The 24054-nt window shown below is 39.4% G+C and overlaps 1 protein-coding gene across 4 annotated transcripts; it reads right to left on the bottom strand.

Moving 5' to 3' along the window:
* Positions 1-4468: 4468 nt before the first annotated feature.
* Positions 4469-23787, bottom strand: LOC306772636 (sorting nexin-14-like). Of its 4 annotated transcripts, XM_079262202.1 has the most exons (31): positions 23556-23787; positions 23289-23454; positions 23089-23209; positions 22816-22889; positions 22446-22524; positions 22311-22354; positions 22117-22204; positions 21951-22035; positions 21716-21872; positions 21439-21514; positions 21247-21291; positions 21027-21107; positions 19111-19225; positions 18737-18892; positions 17985-18109; positions 17320-17378; positions 16913-16939; positions 16093-16239; positions 15294-15426; positions 13859-14045; positions 13316-13399; positions 12973-13073; positions 11516-11627; positions 11265-11305; positions 10922-11041; positions 10210-10333; positions 7086-7250; positions 6901-6996; positions 6669-6760; positions 6315-6371; positions 4469-5260 (listed from the first exon to the last, which is right to left on the bottom strand). In XM_079262202.1, exons 2-31 carry the CDS (start codon positions 23429-23431, stop codon positions 5219-5221), a joined length of 2976 nt encoding a protein of 991 aa, XP_079118328.1. In that variant the 5' UTR covers positions 23432-23454; positions 23556-23787; the 3' UTR covers positions 4469-5218. The 4 variants fall into 4 exon arrangements, with proteins under 4 accessions (XP_079118328.1, XP_079118326.1, XP_079118329.1 ...); XM_079262200.1 differs by having other exon boundaries at positions 21716-22035; XM_079262203.1 differs by lacking the exon at positions 16913-16939.
* Between the last annotated feature and the right edge of the window lie 267 nt (positions 23788-24054).

The following is a 24054-nucleotide window of genomic DNA, read 5'->3' as shown; positions in this document are numbered from 1 at the left end:
CTGAATAACTTGCTGTGGTCTTTTAACACATTCTTCATGCACAGTGACACAATGAGTTTCTGTTAGTTCTACTATGCCATGACATCCATGCACACTTTGAGACCGGCACGGACTCCGAACAGCAACCAGTTAGTGGTCCACGAGATTTGGAAAAAAAAAGAAAATCTTTGCTCCTGGATGCAAAAGTCCAGTTTCAAGAATCTGCCTGATTCAACTTCTTTAAAGGCACAGAGGCAGCACACTTCATGAACAAACTTTGCCATTATGTGATGGTAGGAACGTGATTTACCACAAAGATTTGCTTAACATGGTTGTTTTTAGGACTTTAACAGAAAATATGCAGAAATGCCCATTTCTAAATGCCTATTATTAAAGGAAATAATATATCACACAACCTTTGTGTCACACAAGCTTTAGAAAACATGAGTTTGACAATAAAGTGGAGGGTTTGATCAAACATTTTCTCCTAAATGTAAATTGCTCTGTGGAGAGTGTTTACATGTGAAGAGTCACAACATTACTACCCATTCGCTGATGAAGGCTCTGAGAAAGTTGCTGTGGTTGACTACACCATTCACAAATCATCCTCTTTGTCCACACCAGGTAAAGTTAGATTCTCCTTTTTGACTGATGTTTTTTATGTCTACAGGATCCTGCATAACTGAAGCTCTACTCCCAAATATTTCTGTGTTTTGTTTGTTTTAACAGAAGTGAGTATTGAGCTCTGTATGCTTGTGACCATGTTTAATCCCTCCTGTCTCCTATTGGTATCAGACCCCCACCTGAAGTTTGAGAATAAGGGGTATAAGCTGAAAACTATAGGCTTTAACAAGATAAATACCTGGAATCACAGTGGAACGAGAAATTGCTGAGCATATAAGAAGAGGTGATGTTATCATTGAACGACACACAAATACATTCCTCTTTTTGTCCTATTTGATATACATGTTCAGATCCATTTCAATGCTCGTGCTTTATAAAAAGATTTCCATTTCCAGTGGTTTCCAACATGAGCAGGAAGCAAGAAGCAGTGCACCACAAACCACACAATTTTGTTTCTCTGCAGGAACACCCCCATGCACTGAGTTGAATGAGGGGGATTATCCTTGTATGGTAAGGTCTAATGATGGTAGAAATGTACCCGTGGTTTAGACTTGTGCCTTCAGGAAAAATCTTGGATATTTAAAGGTCAATTTGATGAGGTTGGGAATATTATAAAAGCTGTTGGAAGCTTCATCTTGCTGGAGAGCAGCGTGTCTCGATGCAGACACAATGAAAATTCACACATATGATTTTTCACACCATATTTTCCAAAATACTTCCACTGATACTGGAGCACATGTTGCAAACAAGAAACCAAGCTATGCCATCACACTCACCCTCTTATATTGCTAAATAATGACCACCTAAAACTAAGGAAAGCATAGAATTTATACATATTTAGTGCATATTGAACTGTATAAAATATTATGAGCAGCAGTCAAGGCAGCATAATCCTGTTTATTATTCATATTGAAACTCTAAAGAGAAAAGCTTTATCACAAGCTTTACTTTTTTTTACAAACATCAAGGTTCTTGCCGATGTTAAGAAGTGACTTGTTTGAGTTCTCATCAGCATGCAGCAGACAATCTTTAGTCTGCCTCAACGGGACATTTGAATAGATAATAAATAATAAACTAAAACTTGTGCCAGGCAAGGCTGCAAAGCTGAAGCACAGAACTACAAGCGATATTGCAAAGGGATCTTCATGGTAGGCCATTAAATCTGTTTCTGGTTTAAATAAAAAATGTATATATCATTCAGTGTGAGAAATATACACAGCAAAACACCACTACTTGAAAGTTTGGCATTTGTTTTACGGTGAAAGCATGCGGCACATCATTCTGTACAGCATCTCAGTGGTAATCTTATGAAAAAAAATCTGGCATAGGGAATTTACAAGTAGCATACAATGATGATATGAGATTAATGCTTAAGGTTTTCAGAGGAGAGAGTGGCAGATGTTTGTCTCTGCAGGAATGAGCATGCTCAGAGACACTTCTGAAAAACTTGATGCAACAACTGGCTCAATCTATAAACATCATCATTGCAACACCACAACCTCATGCCTCTATTAGCATAAAAACATTACCTGTTGTGTGACTTTAGGCTGGACAGCAACACTGATCATACTAATTTAGTCTGAGATTGAGAACTTTAATGAATAAAATCTGAATAAAATCCAGTGTTTCCTCTGCCACACAGTAAATTCTAGTGTAAGACACACCAGGATTCTTTGTTTTGCAAAACCTTGCAAAATCTAATGAGCACCATAAGACAAGAAGTTAACTTCATAAGAGTCAATTGTTTATATTTAAACACCTGTTCAAGTTTCATCTTCATGACTGAGCTAACCACCAGATTTCAACAGGTCAGTCCCACAGTGTCATTGGCCGAATCCGACAGGAACCTGCAGAAATGTATTAAACACTTGGAGAAAAGGCCACCATTACCTGTTTGCATCAGGATTATGGCCTCAAACAAATTCTCTGGTACAAGCAGACAAACAGAGATATGCAGTTTCTTGGATACATGCTTGCAGACTCTGGTATTCCAGAGAAAGGATTAAATGTGAAAATTGAAACACGTTCAAGTGAAGACGGCACCAGCACATTAACCCTTGAAGGACTGGATCTGAACAGCAGTGCAGTTTATTTCTGTGCTACAACTTTCCACAGTGAAACATATTACAGCTCCTCAATACAAAAACCTTCCAAACAAGCACATTGTTACTATCTTTGTGGGATATTTCATAACCTTCTGCACCTGCATGCCAAAACAATGTTAGTTGTGATAACAATGAGGAAATAGACTGAGAGCTGTTTCATCATACACAGCAGCAAGCCCTTATCATCAAACCCAGATGGGTAGAGACAAGGAAATGGTTTTTAACCCGACGTGGCAATTCCTGGTCCAGAAAAATAAAAGTCCTCTCCGGCAGCTGTTCCGACCAGTCAAAAAACAAGCTGAATTTAATGAGCAGAATTTATTTGCCAGGTAAACAAGCCTGTTAGTGAAAACACCTGTTTGAAATGTAATCACCTGAAAAATCTTTCAGCACCTTAATCAGAGATCATGTGTGCTAAATTCAGCTAAATGGACATTTTTTTAAAAGGTACACCTCATAGTAAAACCATAGATTATCTTCTGAGGTGAAGTAGTACACAGGTTGTTGACATTCATTCAGTTGTAGAAAAGAGGGGGGCCAGCCCAAGACCATCTCAACTGCAAAGCACGGTAGTGGCAGCATCATGCTAAGGTGTGATTTTCAGCTGTAGAAGGCTGGTCATTTGAAACAAAGCTGACCAACAAACATATATCACAAAAAGAGTAGAAGTTGACTGGTTTTAGGACAGTTTGGGTCATTGAAGGATTCTGACATCAACCTGTCAGAGCCTAAAACCCTCATCAGAATATTTTACTTGAACAGACTGGATTTTCTCCCCCACAGGGGGAGACACATGGAGGCAAATCCACAGAGGACACAAACTGTTCACACCCCCCAAAGCTAAGATGTCACATTTCTCATCTCCTCAGACCGATATGAACTGTGATCATATCGGTCTGATCTGGATAGTTGCACTCAGAGCATTTACAAAGTAACAATTCACCAGAGGACAGAAAAACCCAACTCCTCTTCATACATTACACGATGCTCCTGGTTTTCATGCTGCATCTCCTTCACCTGCCAGTGAATAATGGTGAGTACACCAAGAAAAGGACACCACACAGAATGAAAAGCATCACGTGTTGTCTTTGTTTTGCAGCTGATGAGGATGTTTCCATTTTATTAAAATAAAAAAAATTTTAAAAAAGACATCTTGGACATGAAGCGCGAGTCCCCTGCTGTGGAAGGCTGCATTGCATTCATGGCCATCTTTCCAGCCCACAGCCTTGGCTTGTTGCTGCGGAGTCTCTGCCTGTCCCTCACCCGATGAATTGCTTTCTGCTCTCTGACTAACTGTGATAAGCTGAAGGGTTTGAAAACTCCTCCAGGACTTGGATCACTGCTTTTTTACCAACTTCAAGGACAACTAGAAGACTAAAAGAAAGGCTCAGCACACTTCACACTGAACACAACTTGTTCACATCAGCAGCAGATCTTCTTTATCTGTAGTGCTGTGTCACGTTGTATTGCAATTAAGTGCAGTTATTGAAAGTGCAGTTTCCCTCTAATATTAAAGTTTTTTTCATTATTAAATAAGCAAAATGTGCTTTTTGCAAAAATTTGCAGTCTTGTGACCATGTACAAAACCTAAAAATGTTAAAAGTTTTAACTGTGTGCATAAACATGAGAGGATGGTTTTTTTAAACCTTTAAGCTTTAATTCAAGCTTTACTACAGCAGCCAACAGCAGTTCCTGAACAAATTCACGCTGTAACCTTTTAATCTTTTTACCATTTATTTACATGATTTATTTTACACGTTAATTACACACAACCAGGAAAGCAGCTTGTGTTTAATTTTCTTGCAGTGGAAGGTATCTGTATCGGTGTCTGTTGGATCAGGTTTTGCCCTGGAATGTACACTTTTGCAGTGATTCTAGTATAAATGGATAGTTTTAAGTACAGGTCTGAACACACAAGATGCATCTCAGAAACTTTAAAATGTGATAACTCAAATTGCATGGGGAAGAGGTGTGGGGTGGCTGTAAATGTTCTTTAATAGTGTAAATGCTAATGCATCCATCACACTGTCAGATCGCTTAGTGGAAGAGTTAGAAGCAGAAAAGTTACTACTCCACTGTGAGGTGCAGTTTGTGCAGAGGAACACACACTGAAAGCACAGAGTTTAAGAGGCAAAAATTCTCTGTTTTAAATCTGGATAGTTGCACTCAGAGCATTTACAAAGTAACAATTCAATTATTTCATGTTTTTTATTCTTTCTTTTTTTTCTAACATTCCATCTGTTACATATTAGGAAATGTTTTTCAACCTAGAGGTGCACGATTGTGATTTGGGATAAAGTTGTGATGGAGGCTGTGTGTTCATTTGACAAAGTGAAACCAAGTTGCACATGGAGACACATTATAATTCCACTTGTGAAAATGTTTCATGCTTTCCACCTGTAATGTGGATAACTTAATATGTATGTAAATGCCAGGGCCTTTATTTCCTGTTAAAGGATGAATCCATGGCAGACGGCTGTGTTAACAAGGGTAAGGAGTCACTCTCTTCTTTACATCCACGACACCATCAGAGACATCTCCTTCTGTCCCTGCTGAGAAGGTTAGAAAAAAAAGGTGTTAGGACAACAGCAGGAACAACTAGGTCTAAACATGCAGATAATAAGGAAAACTACTCAAACTGAACTTGTCTAATGAAATAAAAGCTTTATATTAATGTTTTTAATTGTTACACTGTGCTTATTTTACTCAGAAAAACTCTTAGAAATCAGAAACCTGAGGCACAAACAACGGTTTCACATCATTTGCCATTTAGGATGAAGAAAAACTAAACAAAACACACTTTTTCTGAGCTCAGTGAGCACATACGACAATCAAATTGAAAAAAAATCACAAGAGCACGGTGCATAACGGCTGGAAGTCCTTTGAAGAGAGATTCACAAATATGAAGGAAAGAGTCCAAGTAGAATTCTATGAAACCGGTATTTCGCTGCAGGCATTTAAGGATGACAAGCCAGTTTTAGCACACAGATGAGTTAGAAAATTGCAACGTGAACCTCAAAGCACACGGAGATGAAAGAGTGCAGATATTTGTTTGACGCTTCCATATAAAGCACATCCCGGAGAAGCTAAACGGTTGCGCATCGTCACACTAAAGAGGAAACAGGATCTGCTCCTGAAACAAAAACCTAGTTTCAACCCGATACCAATGTTTTTCGAACAATAAATGTTAATCAATCAAAAAAAAAAAAAAAGGTACAAATATCTTGACATTTTCCTTAAAGCTGTTGATGCACCTGAGGTGAATCAGACAAGACTGTAAAACATCAAACGTGGACTGCAAATGCATTATACAGGGAGGTAAAAACAGTAAAAGGCTCTCTAGGAAACATAAATTGTATTAAAACTTTGATATTTAAAAGATATCTATCAAAGATAATCAGTATATTTAGACTTATGTGTCCTTTCCAGACAAAAAGGTATGCATAAAATATTCCTACTATGCAGTAACAAAAAAAGGAAAAAGACCTTATCTTTCCTGCAATGAATAAAGGTGTATGAATAATGGGTTAATGAGTTAATATCAAGTCTTGGTGATGATTCTTCCACTTTTTAAAAAAAAATAAATACAAGAATATTATTAATTACCTTGTTCAGCTCCGGGAAAAGTTCTTGAATGGCAATGTCCAGCAGTACATATGTGAGCTGAGAAAGGCAAAAATAAGGAAAAAGTTTAAAACAAGAACTTTATGAAGCCTTAAATTAATGATAAAAACAGTCAAAGACAGCGAATGATAGTTGGAGATAGCTGCAGAGTTGGGGAAATTGTTGTTTCACTGCATCCCAGTATGATGAGTGAGCATGTTCAGAGAGACACAGCAGGAAATCAGACCCAATGTCGCTTTTCATTTTCATGCAGTCACAGCTTCCCTTGGATCAGCTCTCCTCCCCAGTCTGAATGCAACTCATGTCACAGAAATGAGGAGAAAACAAGTGCTGAACCTGTTTGTTGAGAACTGGCTGCTGGAGTCCATCGAAGAGAAGACGCACTCCTTCGTACTTGGCATCTTCTCCGATGCATTTCCCCAGAAAATCTAAATGAAATCTGCTTTGTAAATACAAGCCAACACAACACTCAATGCACACATCTCAACATTTGTCCAGAAAACTGAAAAGCAGCAAGTACGGTGGTCTACATATCGCAAAACGCCATGTGTGAGTAATGAATGAATACCAGGGATATAGCTCATCATCTCCTCAAACGTCCTCTTGGCTCTGCTTTGTTTTTCATGGGCCGAGCGGGGTGCGCTGCTCTCACAGAAAACTGCATCTATAGAGAAGACTCCTTTTCAGGAACTGTTTAAAATACACACACTTATCATCTGAAGTTTCCAGCGAATCAGAATCAGAGCAGCAAACCTCTAAGCAGGGTGATGAGAGACACCAGTCTGTGCTCCTGGACCACCTGGTTCAGTTTGTACTGAAGGTAATAATCTGTGTAGGCCTCCAGCGTGTTTTTGAAAAGGATCCTGCCACCCATTAGAAGGTGGTGCAACCAGTCGGGGATGTGAAATACAACTCGTCCTGTCGATGAGGAGGAAGAGAAAGAGTGAATAATGGTTTCTGCATCAGTGGTGTAGGAGAGTGCATGACCTGATCACGGTCCATCAGGGAACTCTGACTGCTCAGTAAAAACACAACTACGGTGTCGTGTTAATCAGCCACTTACGCAAGACCATAAGAATACCAAATGCTGCCTTCCTTCACAGTCTAAACTCCTTGTAACACGACTTCCACAATTAACTGCATGTTAATGCTAAAATATTGAAAGTCTGTGTCAAACAAAATGACTATTCAGGTCATTAGCATATAGAGACGTTACCTCCCTCGACTAAGTCTGTACTCTGTCAAATTGTCCTTGTCTGATGCTTCTCAGTATAAAAGTATTTATACATAAAGCAATGCCACAACTGCTACACCAGCTAGCCAGACAGAAAACTATTTTTGAATTTTTTAAAATAGGCTTTAGTCACAAGGTTAGTTTATCTCAGTACGGTGTGCAATGTGCCCTGAAACTGGACAAGTTTCAGGCACAACAACCATCCACAACAGATGCACTATCTAAAAGGAATGTCCTTAAACGTAGGAAAAAAATGTATCAAGGACCTGACATGCTTTTCTAAAGGGAAACGGGAGAAAAGGATGAGAAATGCTGAATAAACAAGATGCGGGATCCTCTTTACAGAGAACAAAACAAAAGGGAGTTTTTATCCAAAGAAGAGCAAATGTACTTTAGATCAGGGGTCTCCAGCTCCGGTCCTCGAGGGTCACAATCCTGCAGGTTTTCCATGTATCCCTGTTCCAACACACCTGACTCAAATGAATCAGTCGCAGTGCAGAACATCATTGGCTGTTGGAACCAGGATAATTCGAAAACCTGCAGGACATCGGCCCTCAAGGACCAGCTTGGGACATTACAGACAGAGACCGATCTGACTGACTGGCATTGTTCTGTTCTGCTCTCTCATCCTGTCCACCTTCATTAGTTTAAAACATTTCCAGTTGTGCTTTTGACATATTTCAGAACAGTTCATTTGCAATGCATCTTGTTTACACAAAGTTATTTCCTGTTGTTCCTTTAGTTTTGATGCGTGGTAAGGCTCTGGTCAGTCCTGGAGCCAACATGTGCTGTGCTTTGCTAATTAAGACGTTTATAGTTAGTTAGTTGATTTACTTCCAGTTAATATACAACAATATCCTGCATTTTAATATGTAATATGGTGACATACACAAGCAATTGAGGCAAAGCTTTGAGTCACTGATGTATTTCTGGCAGTTCAGGAACACTTTCTACAGGACAGAACAGTTTTCGGGATGTGGGCCTCTTTGTGAAGACTATTTCCCAGCACCGGAGAGGTAAAGGCACAAATTTTCTAGCTGGCAGAAACAAAGTAAAAATGATCATAGGTGGATAAAAGTATTGCTTCAAATGTTTTTGGGTCATTTGGTTTGGCTTCTTCTTTTCGGGATGTTTTAAGAGAAAAAAGTTTTTCTTTCACAGAGGCACCTGGACGTCTTCTGCTGAGATGAAGGATGCACGGGGAGAGTTGAACAGAGACGCGCCACTCTTACCAAAGTGGTTTCTCATCCTTTCAGCCTTCCACTCACATAAACACAAACAGCTTACAGCAGTTCCACTGAAAAAACACAGATTTATTCCCCATTTAAATGATTTACAGATTCTATTTTTAAAGGCAATAACATTAAGGTGAAGATTAAAAAAAGAATCAAGATTAAAGATTCACAATTTACAAAAAAAAAACAATAATTTCAGAAACACATAAATTGCCTGAAACCAGTTCAGATTTGTTCAATCAAAAATATTTTTACTAATAATATATAATATTAATATATATATATTATAAATAAAATATATATATATATATATATATATATATATATATATATATATATATATATATATATATATATCTGTGTGTGTGTGTGTGTGTATAGAGAGAGAGAGAGAGAGAGAGAGAGAGAGAGAGGGACCACAGTTTATATACAGTTTATTTGGTTTATTATGAGCTTATTCTTGTGACATAAATGTTGGTCACCTTAAGAGGTACTTCTCTAACCAGGACCATGGCCTGGATCTTGAACCATTTTAGGATTAACCTTGCAAAGGTCGCTTCCTAGATCTTCATACCAGCATCATTTCAGTTCATTTAAGTGGAAATGAATCCAAGAGCTAATGTGTTTAAGCATTTACAGGCTGGTTTATCATTGAAAATCATTTTTTATTGCTAGCAGCAGGATTACAGCACTGAAAAAAATTAAAACCTCAACACTTCTCTTTGCTATTTTATGTTTTTGAGAGATGAATTGTTAAATTATCTGCAGTATATGTACTTCATCAATCAGTCCCACTAACGGAATTTCTTATCTTTAGTCTGAATCTTAAAAAGACATTAATTTTTCTCAGACGTGGTCAGACCATAGACTGTATGGGTCAGACTTACCCGCATATCTGAACACAGCATGAAATGTGCTTTAAAAAAAAACTCTTCACAACATTTCTGACAATGTCAGCATTTTTAGATTGTTTTAGTTTTCTCTAGATGAAGCTGTAACAATGGGACCAACTCCTTTTATCGCCTTGTGTTGTGGTATTCAGAAAAATTTCAGCGCAGTAACCTGGATGCACAGATGTGTTGACACCTACGCCTCTAACTCTCCTTGAAAAATTACACAGTACTTTCAGACACAACTAAAGAGGAAACAATGTTTGTACATCTTTCATTCCAACAGAAAAAAAATTGAATACAGTAAAGGAAAAAACACTCAAAAAGCACAACAACAGCAGTTCACATGAAACTTAGCTGTAAAGTGTTGTTGAAAAAAAAGTTTGTTTCTTTTATCTGAGTCACTCCGAGCTTCAGCTCATATAAAATTAAAGGAAGAATTGTTTCCCTGCCACAGCGGTGAACACAGTGCATTAATAGCAAAAGTAAAGTGTTAGAATAAACAAGGTTACACTCACCCACATACATTAAGTAGTCATACACGCCCTCAACGGTGATCATTTCCATGAAGTAGTTCTGATTGTGTCTCTTCTCCGTCACCTCGGAGCGGTTGGCATTGTTTTTGAAGAGGTCGTTGAAGAGCTGGAGAAAAGGAGACTTCTTTAGATTGGAGACTGTTAAAAACCAGCAACTGTCTTCACTCTTCGGTTTAAGGAGCACATCCAGCAATGAATGACCGACACAACTCTCCTGCTGGCAAATCTGAATATGTTTCTAAATGTTTCATAACCCTGACTTATGACTGGTTCCTAACATGTCTTTACAGTTTTATTACTTGCACAGTTGTTTGAATACACTGGTTAAATGGATTTTTGGCTGTTAAATCAACCAGATACTGGTGTTAACTGCAGCCTCACAACAAGGTCACTGGTTTGAGCCTCCATCGGCCGGCGGTTCAAACGGTGTCCTTTTTGTCTGGAGTTTGTATGTTCTCTCCAGGTACTCCAGCTTCCTTTCACAGTCCAAACATGCATAATAGGTAAACTGCTCACTTAAACTGACTGTCCTTTGAAGACCAGTTAAGTTTCCTTCTACATGAAGAAAACTGGACTAATGGAAAAACCGAGGACTTACTTCAACAGTACAACTCTGATCGACACAAAAATAATAGTTTTGCAGTCCAAAGTAAAGAGAAATGCAGCATGAAGTTGGAAACTCCAGATTGCCAACCTTTTTATCATTTTCTGAGGTGGGGCTCAGGATAGTGAGCTCTGGACGGCTGGGTTTGGGTTTGGGAGATTCGCAGGAGTTGAAGAAAGACTGGATGAAAGGCTCCAGATGTTGCCCTTTCTGAATGACAAAGAACAGCGTATTATCTGTATGTAATGGCCTTTCATTACTCTGATGGCTTTTGTCTCATATAAAATGTTTATGGGAGCCTTCTGCTGTAGATAAAGGTCTAAAAAACACAAAATCATGAGCATGTTGTAAAACAAATAAAAGAAAAAAGAAAAGGAAAATTTTGTCTCTAAAACTACAGAAGCAAACACACCCCAATTAAAGCATTCCTTACCTCTTTTATCAGTTTGCTGGGCACTGACTTAATGATTTTCCCTGTAAAAAAATAAATATTTAATCTTAGTGATTTATGCTTCTGTCACCTTTTGCCTCCATTTCTCAAATATACGTTTTCACTGCAACTCAAGGTCGGCCTGATTAAACATCACGGCTGCATATTGATGTGCTGTTGTTCAGGCATTACGTGTACCACTTGTCTCCATTCCTAACATCCAGTAAAGAGCTAAACGCTTCCTCGTACTGTACCGAGATTCACATCAGGTAACATCTTGTCCAGGAACTGGGACTCCATGCTATGAGGAGACAGGAAGTCAGCCAGCAGCTGGCTGTTGCTCAGCTCTGGATGCTGAAGAAGTTTCTGCAAAGAAACAAAGATAAAAAAAAAAAAGGTTGTAAGTTGTTATCTTCTGTTGCTTACCATCAATTTAGAGGATCTCGGATCAAAGCGGGTAAAAACTAAACTGGACTTTTATGGTAAAGCTGAACAAAAGCAGGTGCAGTATATCACCCAAATAACCAGATATCTTACTTCTTTTGGATGTTTTGAATATTTTAAAGCCACCAACAAAGTTTTGATTAGTTCTCCCACATAAGAATCACAATTTTTTATTATTCAATTTTAAGCCTCCAAAGATCAGCCCTTTCAGTAAAATAGTTTCAGTAAAACATCACTGTCAAGCTGCAGCTCTGAATCTGGGAGCTCCTGCTGCTGAAATCCGGGGAGATTCAAAAAGGTTTTAGTCTGACTATTAAAACTAAAAGTGTTTTTGACTGCATGTGAGAAGTCTATATTCATGACAGGGGAGGTCTGAATCGGCTACTTTATGTTCTCATGCAGAGTAATTTGACCTCTTTTCAGTATTTTTACCTGAGTCATTGGAAAATTCTTTGTTTGAATTTAGTTGGTTTGGGAGAGAAAAAAAAAACAACAAATGTTAGCCATTATCTCCAGTTGCAGTCTGCATTCCCAGTCCAGTTTTATTCCCATCGAAATGAATGCAAAGTTCAGAAAATTTAGAAAAATGACACAAAAAACATAAACACAAGCAGTGATCCTTTTAGATGTTGCAATGCTGTCTTGTAAAGTAAGTTAGAAATGATCTCCTGACTAGAGCGTGGGTCTGGACAGTTTCCTCTAAAGCAGTGTTTAACAATCCCTGTCCTCTAGCAACTGACCTGCGTGTCTTAGACGTGTTCACACTCCAACACACGACTCACACGAATAAACCTCCTCCTCATCAAGTTCTTTGCAAGCCCATTAAGAAGCCATTTATTTATTTCAGGTGTGTTAAATTACGGTTAGCTATTAGCTATTTAAGTATTTGTTTGCACGTCCTCTCCCTGCTTTGAGGAGCAGTGTGGTCTCAGACAGTCGGTAGCTATGACAACCATCTGAGTTCAGTTTGTTTTCTGAACAAAGGCCCTCAGTGAAATGAGAAAGAAGAGAAGAAAACAGATGTTAACTTGGAAGCAACCTTTACAACAATGTTCTACCCCCCCACATACACTTGATTTCACATACCGTACACAAGAGACTTATGTTTATCATGGAACAATGTTTGACTGTAAACTGCTCACCTTGCGACATTAAAATGCACTAATCAATTGGACACAGACTCATTCAGATCCATCAACCAGTATTGTACTTCATACAAGCTGACATATGACAAATCCAGACCTCAGACTTTGATCAGACATCATACCTGAAGATATTCCTGAAACTCTTCTCGCTTAGATGTTAGAAACTCATAATTCTTGGGGCCGATTATTCTCTTCGAGGGCAACTGTGCATCTGGAAATGAACCTAAAAGGGAGAATTTTAAGAATATAAAAAATAAGTCATTTAAATAAAGAGCCATTGTCTCTAAAACAGTGCAACAAGAACATTAAGCTTTTAAAATGTACCGTCACTTGGATGTAATGGGCTGAGAGTTCTCTGAAATCCATTAGACCGCTTACACAGACAATTTCCCCCTTTAGACAATAAAAATCCCAGCGAACAGAATCTTATGAACAAACCGCAGCAACAATAAGCAGAAAACCTACCGTGAAATTCAGTAAGCTTTGATTCCAGGACGTAAAACTCCAGATATCTTCTGTACACAGACCAGTGCTCAGTCTCATGTCCCACTGGGGGAAAACAGATATTAAGTCTTAATAAATGACATCAACACAATCTTATTTCCACAAATGCAGTTATTCACGGTGACTGTTTCAAGATGCAGCGAGAGGAGAAATGCTTTGCGTCTCGTACCTTCTCCTCTGATGCCTATGACACATTTGTTCCTACTTTCTTCTCTTTTCTAGTTCGATTTTCATGTTACAGTCTAACTGTCATCAGACTTTCTGGTCTGAAATTATTATATTATCACTTTTCATAGGCAGGTAACAGAAAGTGATGATCTGGTTCTCATTTGCTTATAAACAAATAATACTACGAAACAATTGGCTTTCGGTTTATTCACAGAATAACTGACATGTGACATCATTAATGAAGCTGTTATGACAGGTTCCCATATGACACAGCCAAGCAGAATGATGTGTTACAGATGGCACTGAGATAGAGAGGAAAGGTCTGCACTGGCTGACCTGCCTTCCGGTCATTACGCTCTACGTCGATACAGAACACGGGAATCCTCTCCCTCTTCACATCATCATCGTAGAAATCAATGTACGGGATTGTGATACTCCAGGCTGACAGGTTTCGGGGAGTGCTTGGGGTGGAAGCTGCCTCCATGGGGGAGTCGTCCTCCAGCACCATCATGGCTTCCTCCACCTTTTACAGAGAAAAGTTAAACCAGATCGAGATAATAAAAACAGACTATCATGTTTTGACATAGTATTCACCTTTATTCTTATGTTGATGACCTAAAACCTGGAATTAAAAGGGATTTTTGTAGGTATGTGAAGAAAAAAAGTGTTCAGATGTTTAGTGTGACATGCTAACACCTTCTGTTGCTGGACTCTGCTCCGACAAGCTAATTCCAGGATATTTAATGTTTCTCTGAATATAATTATTCCTTCATAATAACCAACGTCCCAGACCCTTTGAATGACACTACTACCTCCATAATTGAAAGGTGTTTGGTTTCCACTTAAAGATGGGTTTTTTTGTGAAACTAATGGAAAACAATTCTAATAATTATTTCAATTATAGTCTAAGCTTCAATCCTGGCAATTGTGAGGGGGTTCTTTAAGAAATATCTCCTCTACACAGTATAGCTCTGTGAAGTCATACAGCCCCTCAAATCTCTGCTGCAGACCCTTCAGCATTCTCCTTGGCCTCTCTGATAATGCTCTGTTTGTACAGCCTGTGAGTTCTGATGATCTGCTCTTTCTTGGCAGGTTTACGGTGGAGCCTCATTCTTTCCATTTTCTAATAATGGTCGCAGTGCTGCTCTGATGGATTTTGCAGAGTTTTCCATATGCTTTTTAATTACCCAAGCATAATCTGGACTTCTCTAGAACATTACCTTCCCTGACCCATGAAGAAAACTCTTTTTTGGTCTTTAAAATGCTGCTCACACCTGTGTCGGTGCTCTCAGACAGAGTATCTTTACACTTTTCTGCAAGCCTCTGTTGCCTGCAAACCACAAACCTGCTGACTTTATTTATAGAAACATAAATTAAAATCATACAGTGGAGTCTAAAACCTGAGATAATGTCCAAAAGAGAGAATCCTGGGGTTTGACTAAGGAAGGCAGATTTTTCTGTGGCTCTACTTTCTTTACTAAAAATTGCCCCCATGTGGCAGTTTAATGGTGTACAAGAGTGTTTCAGTGGAAAAATGTGTTTTAAATTAGGATTTATAAAAAAAATAATAATAATAAAATAAAAAAAATAAAAAATCTAAATCTTGAAGACTTTTTAAAAATTAGAACGTTGCTTTAAACTTAACACGCAAAACGACATTTGTGAATCTGAGGAACACGTTGGGCATAATTGCTTTAACTGACTTGGATTTAAAGCCTTTAAACAAAAACCATCGAGATCTCATGAGTTCTCAAACTATTTCTAGTCTCACCATATCATCCTCTCCCTCCACCAGCCCGTAGGACGGCAGCATGGCGCCCTCCATGGTCGTGCTCTTGAACACTCCTTTGATCTTACTGCCAATGCGACTGATCCCAAAAGACTCGCCCCTCTTTGACGTGCTCCTGCAGGGAGGATATTGAACAATGACTGATGGAGGAGATGTGCACAGCTTTTGTGAAGGGCATGCAGCGTTAAGACTAGCAAATGGGATAAGAGCCACGAAGGAGAGGAAGCAGCGCGGTGTATTGAAAGCAAAACTGTACATGGGAGGGAAAAAGCTATGAAAGACAAACCCGAGCCAAAATACCACTTCACAGTCATTTTGCAATGACAAAAGCTTGGGATGCTGGTAGAGCACTGCTGGGTCAGAAGCAAAAAAAAAAAAAAAAAGCACAAAGCAGCGAGCATTGATTTAATGGACTGATGTATCGTTTGAAGGGGATCAGTAACTTTAACGATTGAAAAAATATTGTATGATCAGTTACCAGTCAACCAGACAAGGCACACAACAGCACAGGTGCCCAGTGTGAGTGTCTGTTAGATTAAAAGACATAGACATCACCATATGGCACATGGTGACAGACCTGACACAAGTCAGGCTACATTGTCAACAGCAACAGATGTGCCTTAAACTGCAGCAAAGGTGGAAACAGGACAAATAAAACCAGGCTTCCATGCAGCTGGCCTACCATGCAGGTGTCTGTCTGGGAATAGGGGGGTCACAACAGGAGAAAAAGGACATTATGAGATCACAATGTGTTGTGACACACAGATGGACCCTGACTTACTTGGGCGATGAGTGGCGGTGGGATAGCGAGCCGTATGGGAAGTTTGTGAACGTGGACTGGGCATGGAGGGAGTTAAAAGATGCAGGTGAAGAGCTGCCAGAGGCGGTGAAGAGTGAGGATGGGGACTCGGGGCTCCAGTCCCAGGAACTATAAGCAGAACAGGGTCACATCCCCATGGGCAAGTGGAGGGAGAGGACCGTGGATCATATCAGGGCAGGCAGTATGGTTGTTACAGATTCAGAGTGGACATAGTCACACACACAGCATGGTGGCGGTCATACGGATTATGGAGGAACGTGCGGACAAACAGGCAGAGTGGAGAGGGTTTCTCAGTTGCAGGTATGAGGGAGTTTAGATCGATATTTGGAGAATTATGTCGTATGATGTTGTATCTGTCATCTTTAAGCAGCAGAATCGGTGCTGCTGTAAAACCTGCGCTCATAACGACACTACTTCTGAAATACATTTAAAAAACTGAGCCATAAAGGCAGCATTCTTCCCTTAGTATTACTGGTGCTTCAGCTGAAATTTTGGATGCATGTCACCCCCCCCAAAAGAAGTTACAAAACAAGCTCAAAATAAAGCAAAAATCCAAGAATGAAATTAGAATGGCTTAAAAATAATAGCTCATTATGCTGTTATTAACTGGTTGTCGTTAACCTGAAACCCTGATTGCAGTGGGTCCAGGCCTTCGTAAAGTTGCTTTAAAAAGGCGGTACGTTGCCCTCTTCAGGCAATAATAAAGCGTCTTTGTTCTCTCTTATGCAGCCCTGCTAAGCCAGCCACTGTTTTGATCAGCACACCAATGCCGTATACTCACCGAATGTCATCCAAACTGAGGCTATTTCTGGAACAACATGCACAAGGAGTTAGTGGAATGGCTCCGTGGCCGCGTTCGCACCACACCCCGTGATGGAAAACATAAGTTCATCTCTGAGCTCACGTAAGTTTACTTCCTTCCTTTGTAAATCATTTTTTCTCCATTTTTTTTTCTTTGTTTGTTTTGTTTAAAGAAAAGAAAAGCATGTTTAGCGCTGCAGCAGGCGGAGCAATAGGAAATATTTTGCCTGCAGATTCAGCGTTGTAAAATTGAAAGATGGCATCAATATGTAATGCAATCTGACAAAAACTTAAGCTGGATGTGGAAGGAAACAATTCCTTGTTTTGTATTTTAACACCAACGTTTTATGTTGTTCTACAAACACAAACACACAAATCAAAACGTACCTGCTCATCTTTGAATTCCTGGCGGGGGACTCGGCCCCTCGCAGAAGCTGGCGAAAGTACTGCAGACATAACAAAAGGGGAAATGCAGGTAAGGAAAAGTCACACAGCAAATAAACACACTTCTAAAATCCACTTTATGCATGAATAATAATCATTGTTTATTTCGGACCAGGAATGGGAAAAGAAACAATGAATATGATGTTTTCCAGACACTTTATTGATGCAGGGCAGTGGACTGCTGTGGACAATGGCTGAGCTCTAGTCCACCCAGATTTATTCAATGAAACTGCCTCTGAGGGGTGAAATTTGGCTTGGCAGCTTGGCATCACGCCAGAGCCCTCTCATTGGCCAGTTGTGCGTCTAGCATTGATGACAGGGCCGACGGTGGTTGGTGGCTGCGAGGTCGGAAGAGGACAGCACAGCTGAGTCAACGAATTCCAAATAAGCTGCTGCTTTGGCATTTAGCAGAGCTGGTCCTAAGAACTGCCACAAAACTTTTTTTTTTTTTTTTAAACGCACCACTGCTGAGTTTATGTAAAACGGCTTAAATGGGCTATTTTAAAATGAACAGGTATAAATATGTCTCAATAAACTGGATTGGGTCAAACTGGATGCTGCTACGGTTTACATGACTGGGTGATTCATCTGCTGGTGTTGTCACTAACCTCGTCACTGTGGCAGAACATGGGCGTGAAAACATTCTCCAGCAGAGAGAGAACGTGCTCGTAGGCTTCAAACAAGCACCTCATGGTCTGTAATTTGACCACCTCCACATATGGGCCCTCAGCAACTGGAAGATGGAAAAGAGGGGGAAAAAAAAAAACAGCAACGTTACAGAAAACAGCTGAGTGAGCAGAAGAGGATTCTGGTAAAAAAATTAGCTCGTCATTTCAGATTTATGATGAAAAAGTTCTCGGTTGAACTCTATTGAGATATCTTAGAGCATTTTCAGTTTGTCTGTCGTCATTTTTAAGGAAAGTTGATGCTAATCTGGCTCCTCGCAGCCTCGTGAGAAAGTGCAGGGAGAGAGGTTCAACCTTAACCGTGTAGAGCGAGTCAATCTAAATATACATTTTAGGGCTGGAAAGAGCAGAAATACATTTTTAGGGTTTGGATTATTTCATAAGAAATATATTTGATTTGATTGAACACCAGCAAATCACAGCGCCGACTCTACAATAGGATTAGAATCCTAAACACAGACTCAAAACCTAAAATAGGCTTAATCAAAAAGATTAAGCTGAAGGCTTTGCCATGGTCGTCAAGGTGCCATCCTCTTAGCAACACCAAAAATCTGTGGACAGATGTGAAAACAGTTGTGCATGCAAGAACACCCAGGAATTGCAAAGAACTATAAATGGTAAATAGACGAAAGACTATGTTTACTATGGGTGTTACTATGTTTGCTGGCACGTACTGTTCCGTATTTCTTCCACTATGAAGGGGTCGAAGCGAATCTTGTCCACACTTTCATCCAAGCAGTAAGTCTCATAGATCTTCTTCACTTCCTCATGGAGCATCATCTTCTCTGAGTCGGACAGCTCTGGGCACAAAATCCTGTCGTTGAATTCCTCTGCGGAGATAAACGGATCAGACAGACGCAGTGTGTGAAGCTTATTTTTACTCAATGTTTGAGACTGAGCGTGTCGAGAAATGTGACTCTTCAGATGATTTTGTTTCACTGCAGTTGATAGAAATCCAGAATTGCAAATAAGTAATTACTGAACATTTTCCTCAGATCATTTTGTTTTAAAACTAGAGATCCAGTCATTTTAAACGGGGAATTCTTACCGACGGCGAGACAGAACTGGAGCACATGGACAGCCCCTTCTTGTTTTAGAAAGTTCATGAAACGAAATAAAAGATCCTGTTGCTCTCGGATTTCCTTTAGCTCCAGCTTCAAGACCTAAAGTGGAAACAAAGAAGGAAAAACAGAAAAATAAACATCTGACATACATGACCTACTGATATACATGGAGATACAGCAGATTTGATGTTCAATTGCTTGAAATCACTACAGGCAGCATTACATTGATTCTTTAAATCAGGCTTTTGAACTCATCAAATATGGATTTTTGACTTTGGTCTGGAGCACCTTGTGTTTATTAAAATAAAAAGAAAAAAGATCTAGAATACAAATGTGTCTGAGGGCAATAAATGTTAGCACAAAGTTATGGTCTATACCAGAGTCAACAATGCCTCTAAATAAGGTAACATAAGGATGTTTTTTAATCATTTGGGAACTTTAAACAATTTTTTCTGAGTGCTCAACAAAAAGTATCTCACAACAACACCTTGCCCATGTGTATCGATGTATAATAGCTCAACATGCAGGCGTGTTGGAAGGATGTGAGATACTTTGAGTCTTGTGATATCTTGCAGCATAGAGGGAGAATTATGTAAACCATATTCTGATCTTCCAAACACAACACTGCGTATGAACGTTTAAAAAAATTCCTCGTGTTTGTTGAAGGACTGGGAATCATCTCCTCCCCTCAAAGCCTCATCCTTTCACTGATGCTGCTTTTCATCAAAACTCATCGTCAGCTGTTGATGGTGCCCGTTTAAAATAATATCGCTTCTAACAAACATCTTTTAATCAGTCCTAAATTACACTCTTCCCAATTTGTTTAGAATATTTTAACGTTATGGCTTAGAGTCTGTTCAATAAATAATGATGCATTCATGCTTCATGTTGCAGAGAACATTTACGTTTTTAAAAGCAGACTTAAAACTCACCTTTTTAATTTGGCTTTTACTTATTATTTTATGTCTTGGTGTGGCTATTTCACTTTTTTATTTTAACCCAGTTCCCTTCAGGGACATTTTAATATATTATATTTTAATATTAGTTATATTTTAGAATCAATATTAGGGCTTATCTTTTTTAAGTCTTTACTTTTTCATTATCTCAATGTACTTTATCATTTTAGAATATTTTCTGGCGTTCCTCAGAGGGACACCTCTGCACCAGGAGTCATGTTGACCATGGCTGCGGGGGCGCCTTTCACGTCATCGGTCTTTTGACTCGTGCCCGTGCTGGCGCTCTTGCTGCTGTGGTCTGGTCGGCTCCTGTGACAGTGTTTCCTTACCGGGCTCCTCTGTGCTCTGCAACATGTAACTAGGTGCATGCATGATGAGAAAGACAAGAGTCAGAAATGGGTGCTGGGTTTTTGTGTGTGTGTGTGTGTGTGTGTGTGTGTGTGTGTGTGTGTGTGTGCGTGTGTGTGTGTCTGAGAGTGTGGAAAGGGTGGGGCTGATGGATTATTCTTTGTAGTGCTTTATTAATATGTAATGCCCTTTGTTTTACATTTTATTGTAGGAAAAGTACTTTAGCAATAAAGTAAATAATAAATAAATTTGATTTGATGTGACGTGACGTGACGTGACGTGACGTGATATGATATATGATATATGATATATGATATATGATATGATGATTGGATTCCAGGGGGTTCCCTCACTCTCACGACCCTTAATTGGACTAAGCAAAAAATGAATGAATGAATGAATGAATGAATAAAGGAACAAACACTACACGTCTTGTTATCCCAAGAATGTATTTACCTAAACTCAAAACTTGGTGAGGTTCTGGTTACATTTTATTCCATCCGTCTGACAGGACTACTTATGTTGTTTAGGCTGTTCTGTTTTATTAAAAATGATGTTTCCTCTATATTCACATCCTTAAAAAGGGAAACACTTACTGAGGGCTTTTTGTTCCGAGTATCAGAGTACTTCTGTAGAAAAGGAACTAAAGTTGAAGAAGGCTCTGTGGCTTCTTCAGGCTGAAAATAGAAAATATTGCCCACTATTTCAACAGTAAACTCGCTCTGAAATAACATGATGTAATACACAGGATTTAATGTCAATTAGACTTCAACTTTATAACTGTAGCTCATCTGGTTTCTTTCAAGATATACTTACAGGGGTGTTGTCGATAAATATCAAAATTAAATGATTTACTGTATCCTGGAAAGTAAAAAAAAGAAAAGTTTAACAAAGAGAAGTAGAACAAAAACATTTTCCCTTAACTATGCATGCTGACGTCAACTAACCCAGACTGACAGCAAGTAATAACAGCTTTACATTTCTGCCCTTTATATTGTCTACACTCACAGGATCAGCCAAGTAGTCCATTGAAGGAAGGAAGACAGAACCAGCCAAGACTTCCCTTATCAGGAGAGTAAGAGATCTGAGAGGAGCGAAGATGTAACGCAGCAGGGAAATGAGAGAATGAAAGAGTAAAGAACGATCCTTATCTACTTTCTCCAGCAATGTCAGACATTTTCCTAACAAGGCAGAACAATATATTCATGCTTTGTATTTATATTTAGACAAACTTTGGCAAATTTGCACTGACTATGCTGATTTTTACCGTTGCAGCAATGCATACCTGCAGTCTGTGGCCTTGGGTGGTAAGATGTAAGGAAAAAGCATCTCAGTGAGTTTCCTGAGGTACAGAAGCTCATCTCTACGACTTCGAAGGGCCACATGAAGATCAGGACCATATTCCTCCAGGGAAGCTTGCTGGAGATATTCTGAGTTCTTTACTGTGTGAGAAATAAAGAATGAAATCAACATTTTTCTACTGAAATTAGTAAAAATGACTGCGATAGAATCAGGAATACCTTTCTGCCTTGCTTTGCTAATAATTTCAATGTGTTTCATTGAAACCTTGAGTAGTTTTTGTGTGATCAGAGAAGCCACATCCACCTGTGGAAAAGAAAAAAAGAAAATTATGATTTAAATCTATGAGCATCCTAACATTTGGCCCTCACAGAATCTAACTGTCACCTTCTGGATTCGACGAACCAACACAGCCGCAAAAAAACGCAAAGTCACCCTTAGCTCATCCACAAACGCTTCATCATCTGTGATGTCTCTGAAAGGAAAAAGTCTGTCCTTTTATTATGATCAATCCACATCAAATACTATCGGAAAAATCTCAGTAATTATAGATTAAAATGTTACAAAAAACACTGGCATACCTATACCAAGGATACACAAAGTTTTCCAGAACAAGCTCCAAGATCTGTTCAGACATAAACAGAGATTAGACAACTTGGTCACTTGATTGTTTGGGGAGCAGGGGGGGGTTGGTTTGTACTATTGCGTATCTATACCTCTGAGAGAGAAGTGTCTACTTTAGAAGGAATTTTAAGGTCAAGCCAGGGCTGATAGTTTTCTAGTAACAAGGTCGGTCTAGAACACAGAGAAATCACATTATCTGTGGGGAAAAGTGCTGGAATCCTGTCTGGCCACATGGAGTCACTATTACATCTTTCATAACCTGATACATTAACAACATCACTATGTATTTAATATCTATATTTAACAGTTTCTTCACATTTTTGTTGCTTCCAGGTCAGTAACTCAGCATATGCTATATCTTGCCAGATAATATCTTTTGTATCTGTGGACACTAAGTTATGAGCTTTTTTTTTTTTTTCGTTTTTGTAAACAACTGCACCAAAACATAACCTTATCCCTCACCTGTGCCTTTTGCATTTAATTTTTCCACAAACAGCACAGCTGTGGCCCAGAGGAAACAGCTCCTGCTGGAAAGTCTGCAAAACAAAGTCACCTCAGACTAACTGTAAGCATCATACATGCTGCAGCTGCTCAAGTACTTCAGTATTGTGGCACATCTGCACATCTATCTGCAGTAACAGGAATCAAGTCATGTGCAGAATAAAAAAAACTAGTGACTGCTCTGCAGCTATATAATCTGTTGTTACCTCATACCTGCTTATATGACTGACCTACCTTGGTTTTTGGTTTAATGGAGACCATGATGTTGGGCAGTAAGGACTCAGGTCCCAATGAGCAGTAAAAAGTGACAACTCCAGCCAGGAAGGACCAAAACACCATTATAATGTGAATATATCTGAAAACACATGCAACATGACGCGATGAGTGTTGACTGTTCAGAGGTAATGAATAAGCAGGAAAAGAAATGAGCTCACCTGTTTAAAAGCACAGTGGACACCAATAAGAGCAACAGCAAGAAGCAAAAGACTGGATACTGTCGGCCCAGCTCTCTGACCCGGTCCAGCTTCATCCTGTGCCTTATTATCTGTAGATAAGCCCTGATGGACCCCATTCCCATTAACTGTAAACATTAGCTTAGTTCTGTAAAACAGAGAAAATATATAGAGCAACTGCTTCAAATAAAAGCGTGTTGCAGCGACAGCAAATGAGACGAGTAAGTTAGACTGCTTTTATTCACTTACTGTACGGTGATTATTAGGATTTTTCACTGTGGTCCACAAGCAACACCATCATGAATTTGCAGGGGGGAGAAAGATGCGATGGCTGCCTGTATGGAGGATCAGGGTAGCACATGCGAGATGCCAGTTTGCAGCTGTTAGGAGGATTAGCGGTAATCACGCAGCATCGTTTCTGCCCTTAAACTCAGGAAGGTCGGTGCTTCGCTAATGGCTGCGGTGCTTTCTCTCCACGGAGCAGCGGCGGCCGCCTGCTTGTCAACACGAGATGCGTGATGTCACCTCCGCCGCTGCTAGCAGCAGCTCCTGGCTCCTGTAGTCCAGCTAGAAAAGGCTCCGAGATTCGGTCAAATCCCCTGGAAATGCAACACTTTTATTTTAAACAAAAAGAAGAAAGTCATTTTTTTATGAGTTAGATAAAGGCGTTGGGAAAAGTGAAGCCCTGGAATATGTCGATCATTGTTCGTGTGTTGATGCGAGTAAAATGACATAAGCACAAAATATT

Source organism: Telmatherina bonti (assembly GCF_933228915.1).
Source record: "Telmatherina bonti genome assembly, chromosome: 22".
In the NCBI taxonomy this organism is placed as follows: Eukaryota; Metazoa; Chordata; class Actinopteri; order Atheriniformes; family Telmatherinidae; genus Telmatherina; species Telmatherina bonti.
Note: the sequence above shows the minus strand (reverse complement) of the source record. Positions and strands in the feature narration are given on the sequence as shown.

Bases quoted from the DNA above. Each gene is read 5' to 3' on its own strand.
- LOC306772636 (XM_079262200.1), bottom strand. From the start codon at position 23,431: ATGGGAATGGGGTCCATCAGGGCTTATCTACAGATAATAAGGCACAGG. The intron at 22,525-22,815 runs GTGAGGGATAAG...TCTGTGTTCTAG, and splicing joins ATTAAATGCAAAAGGCACAG to ACCGACCTTGTTACTAGAAA. The intron at 11,628-12,972 runs GTATGATGTCTG...GTTTCTTTGCAG, and splicing joins AGTTTCAGGAATATCTTCAG to AAACTTCTTCAGCATCCAGA.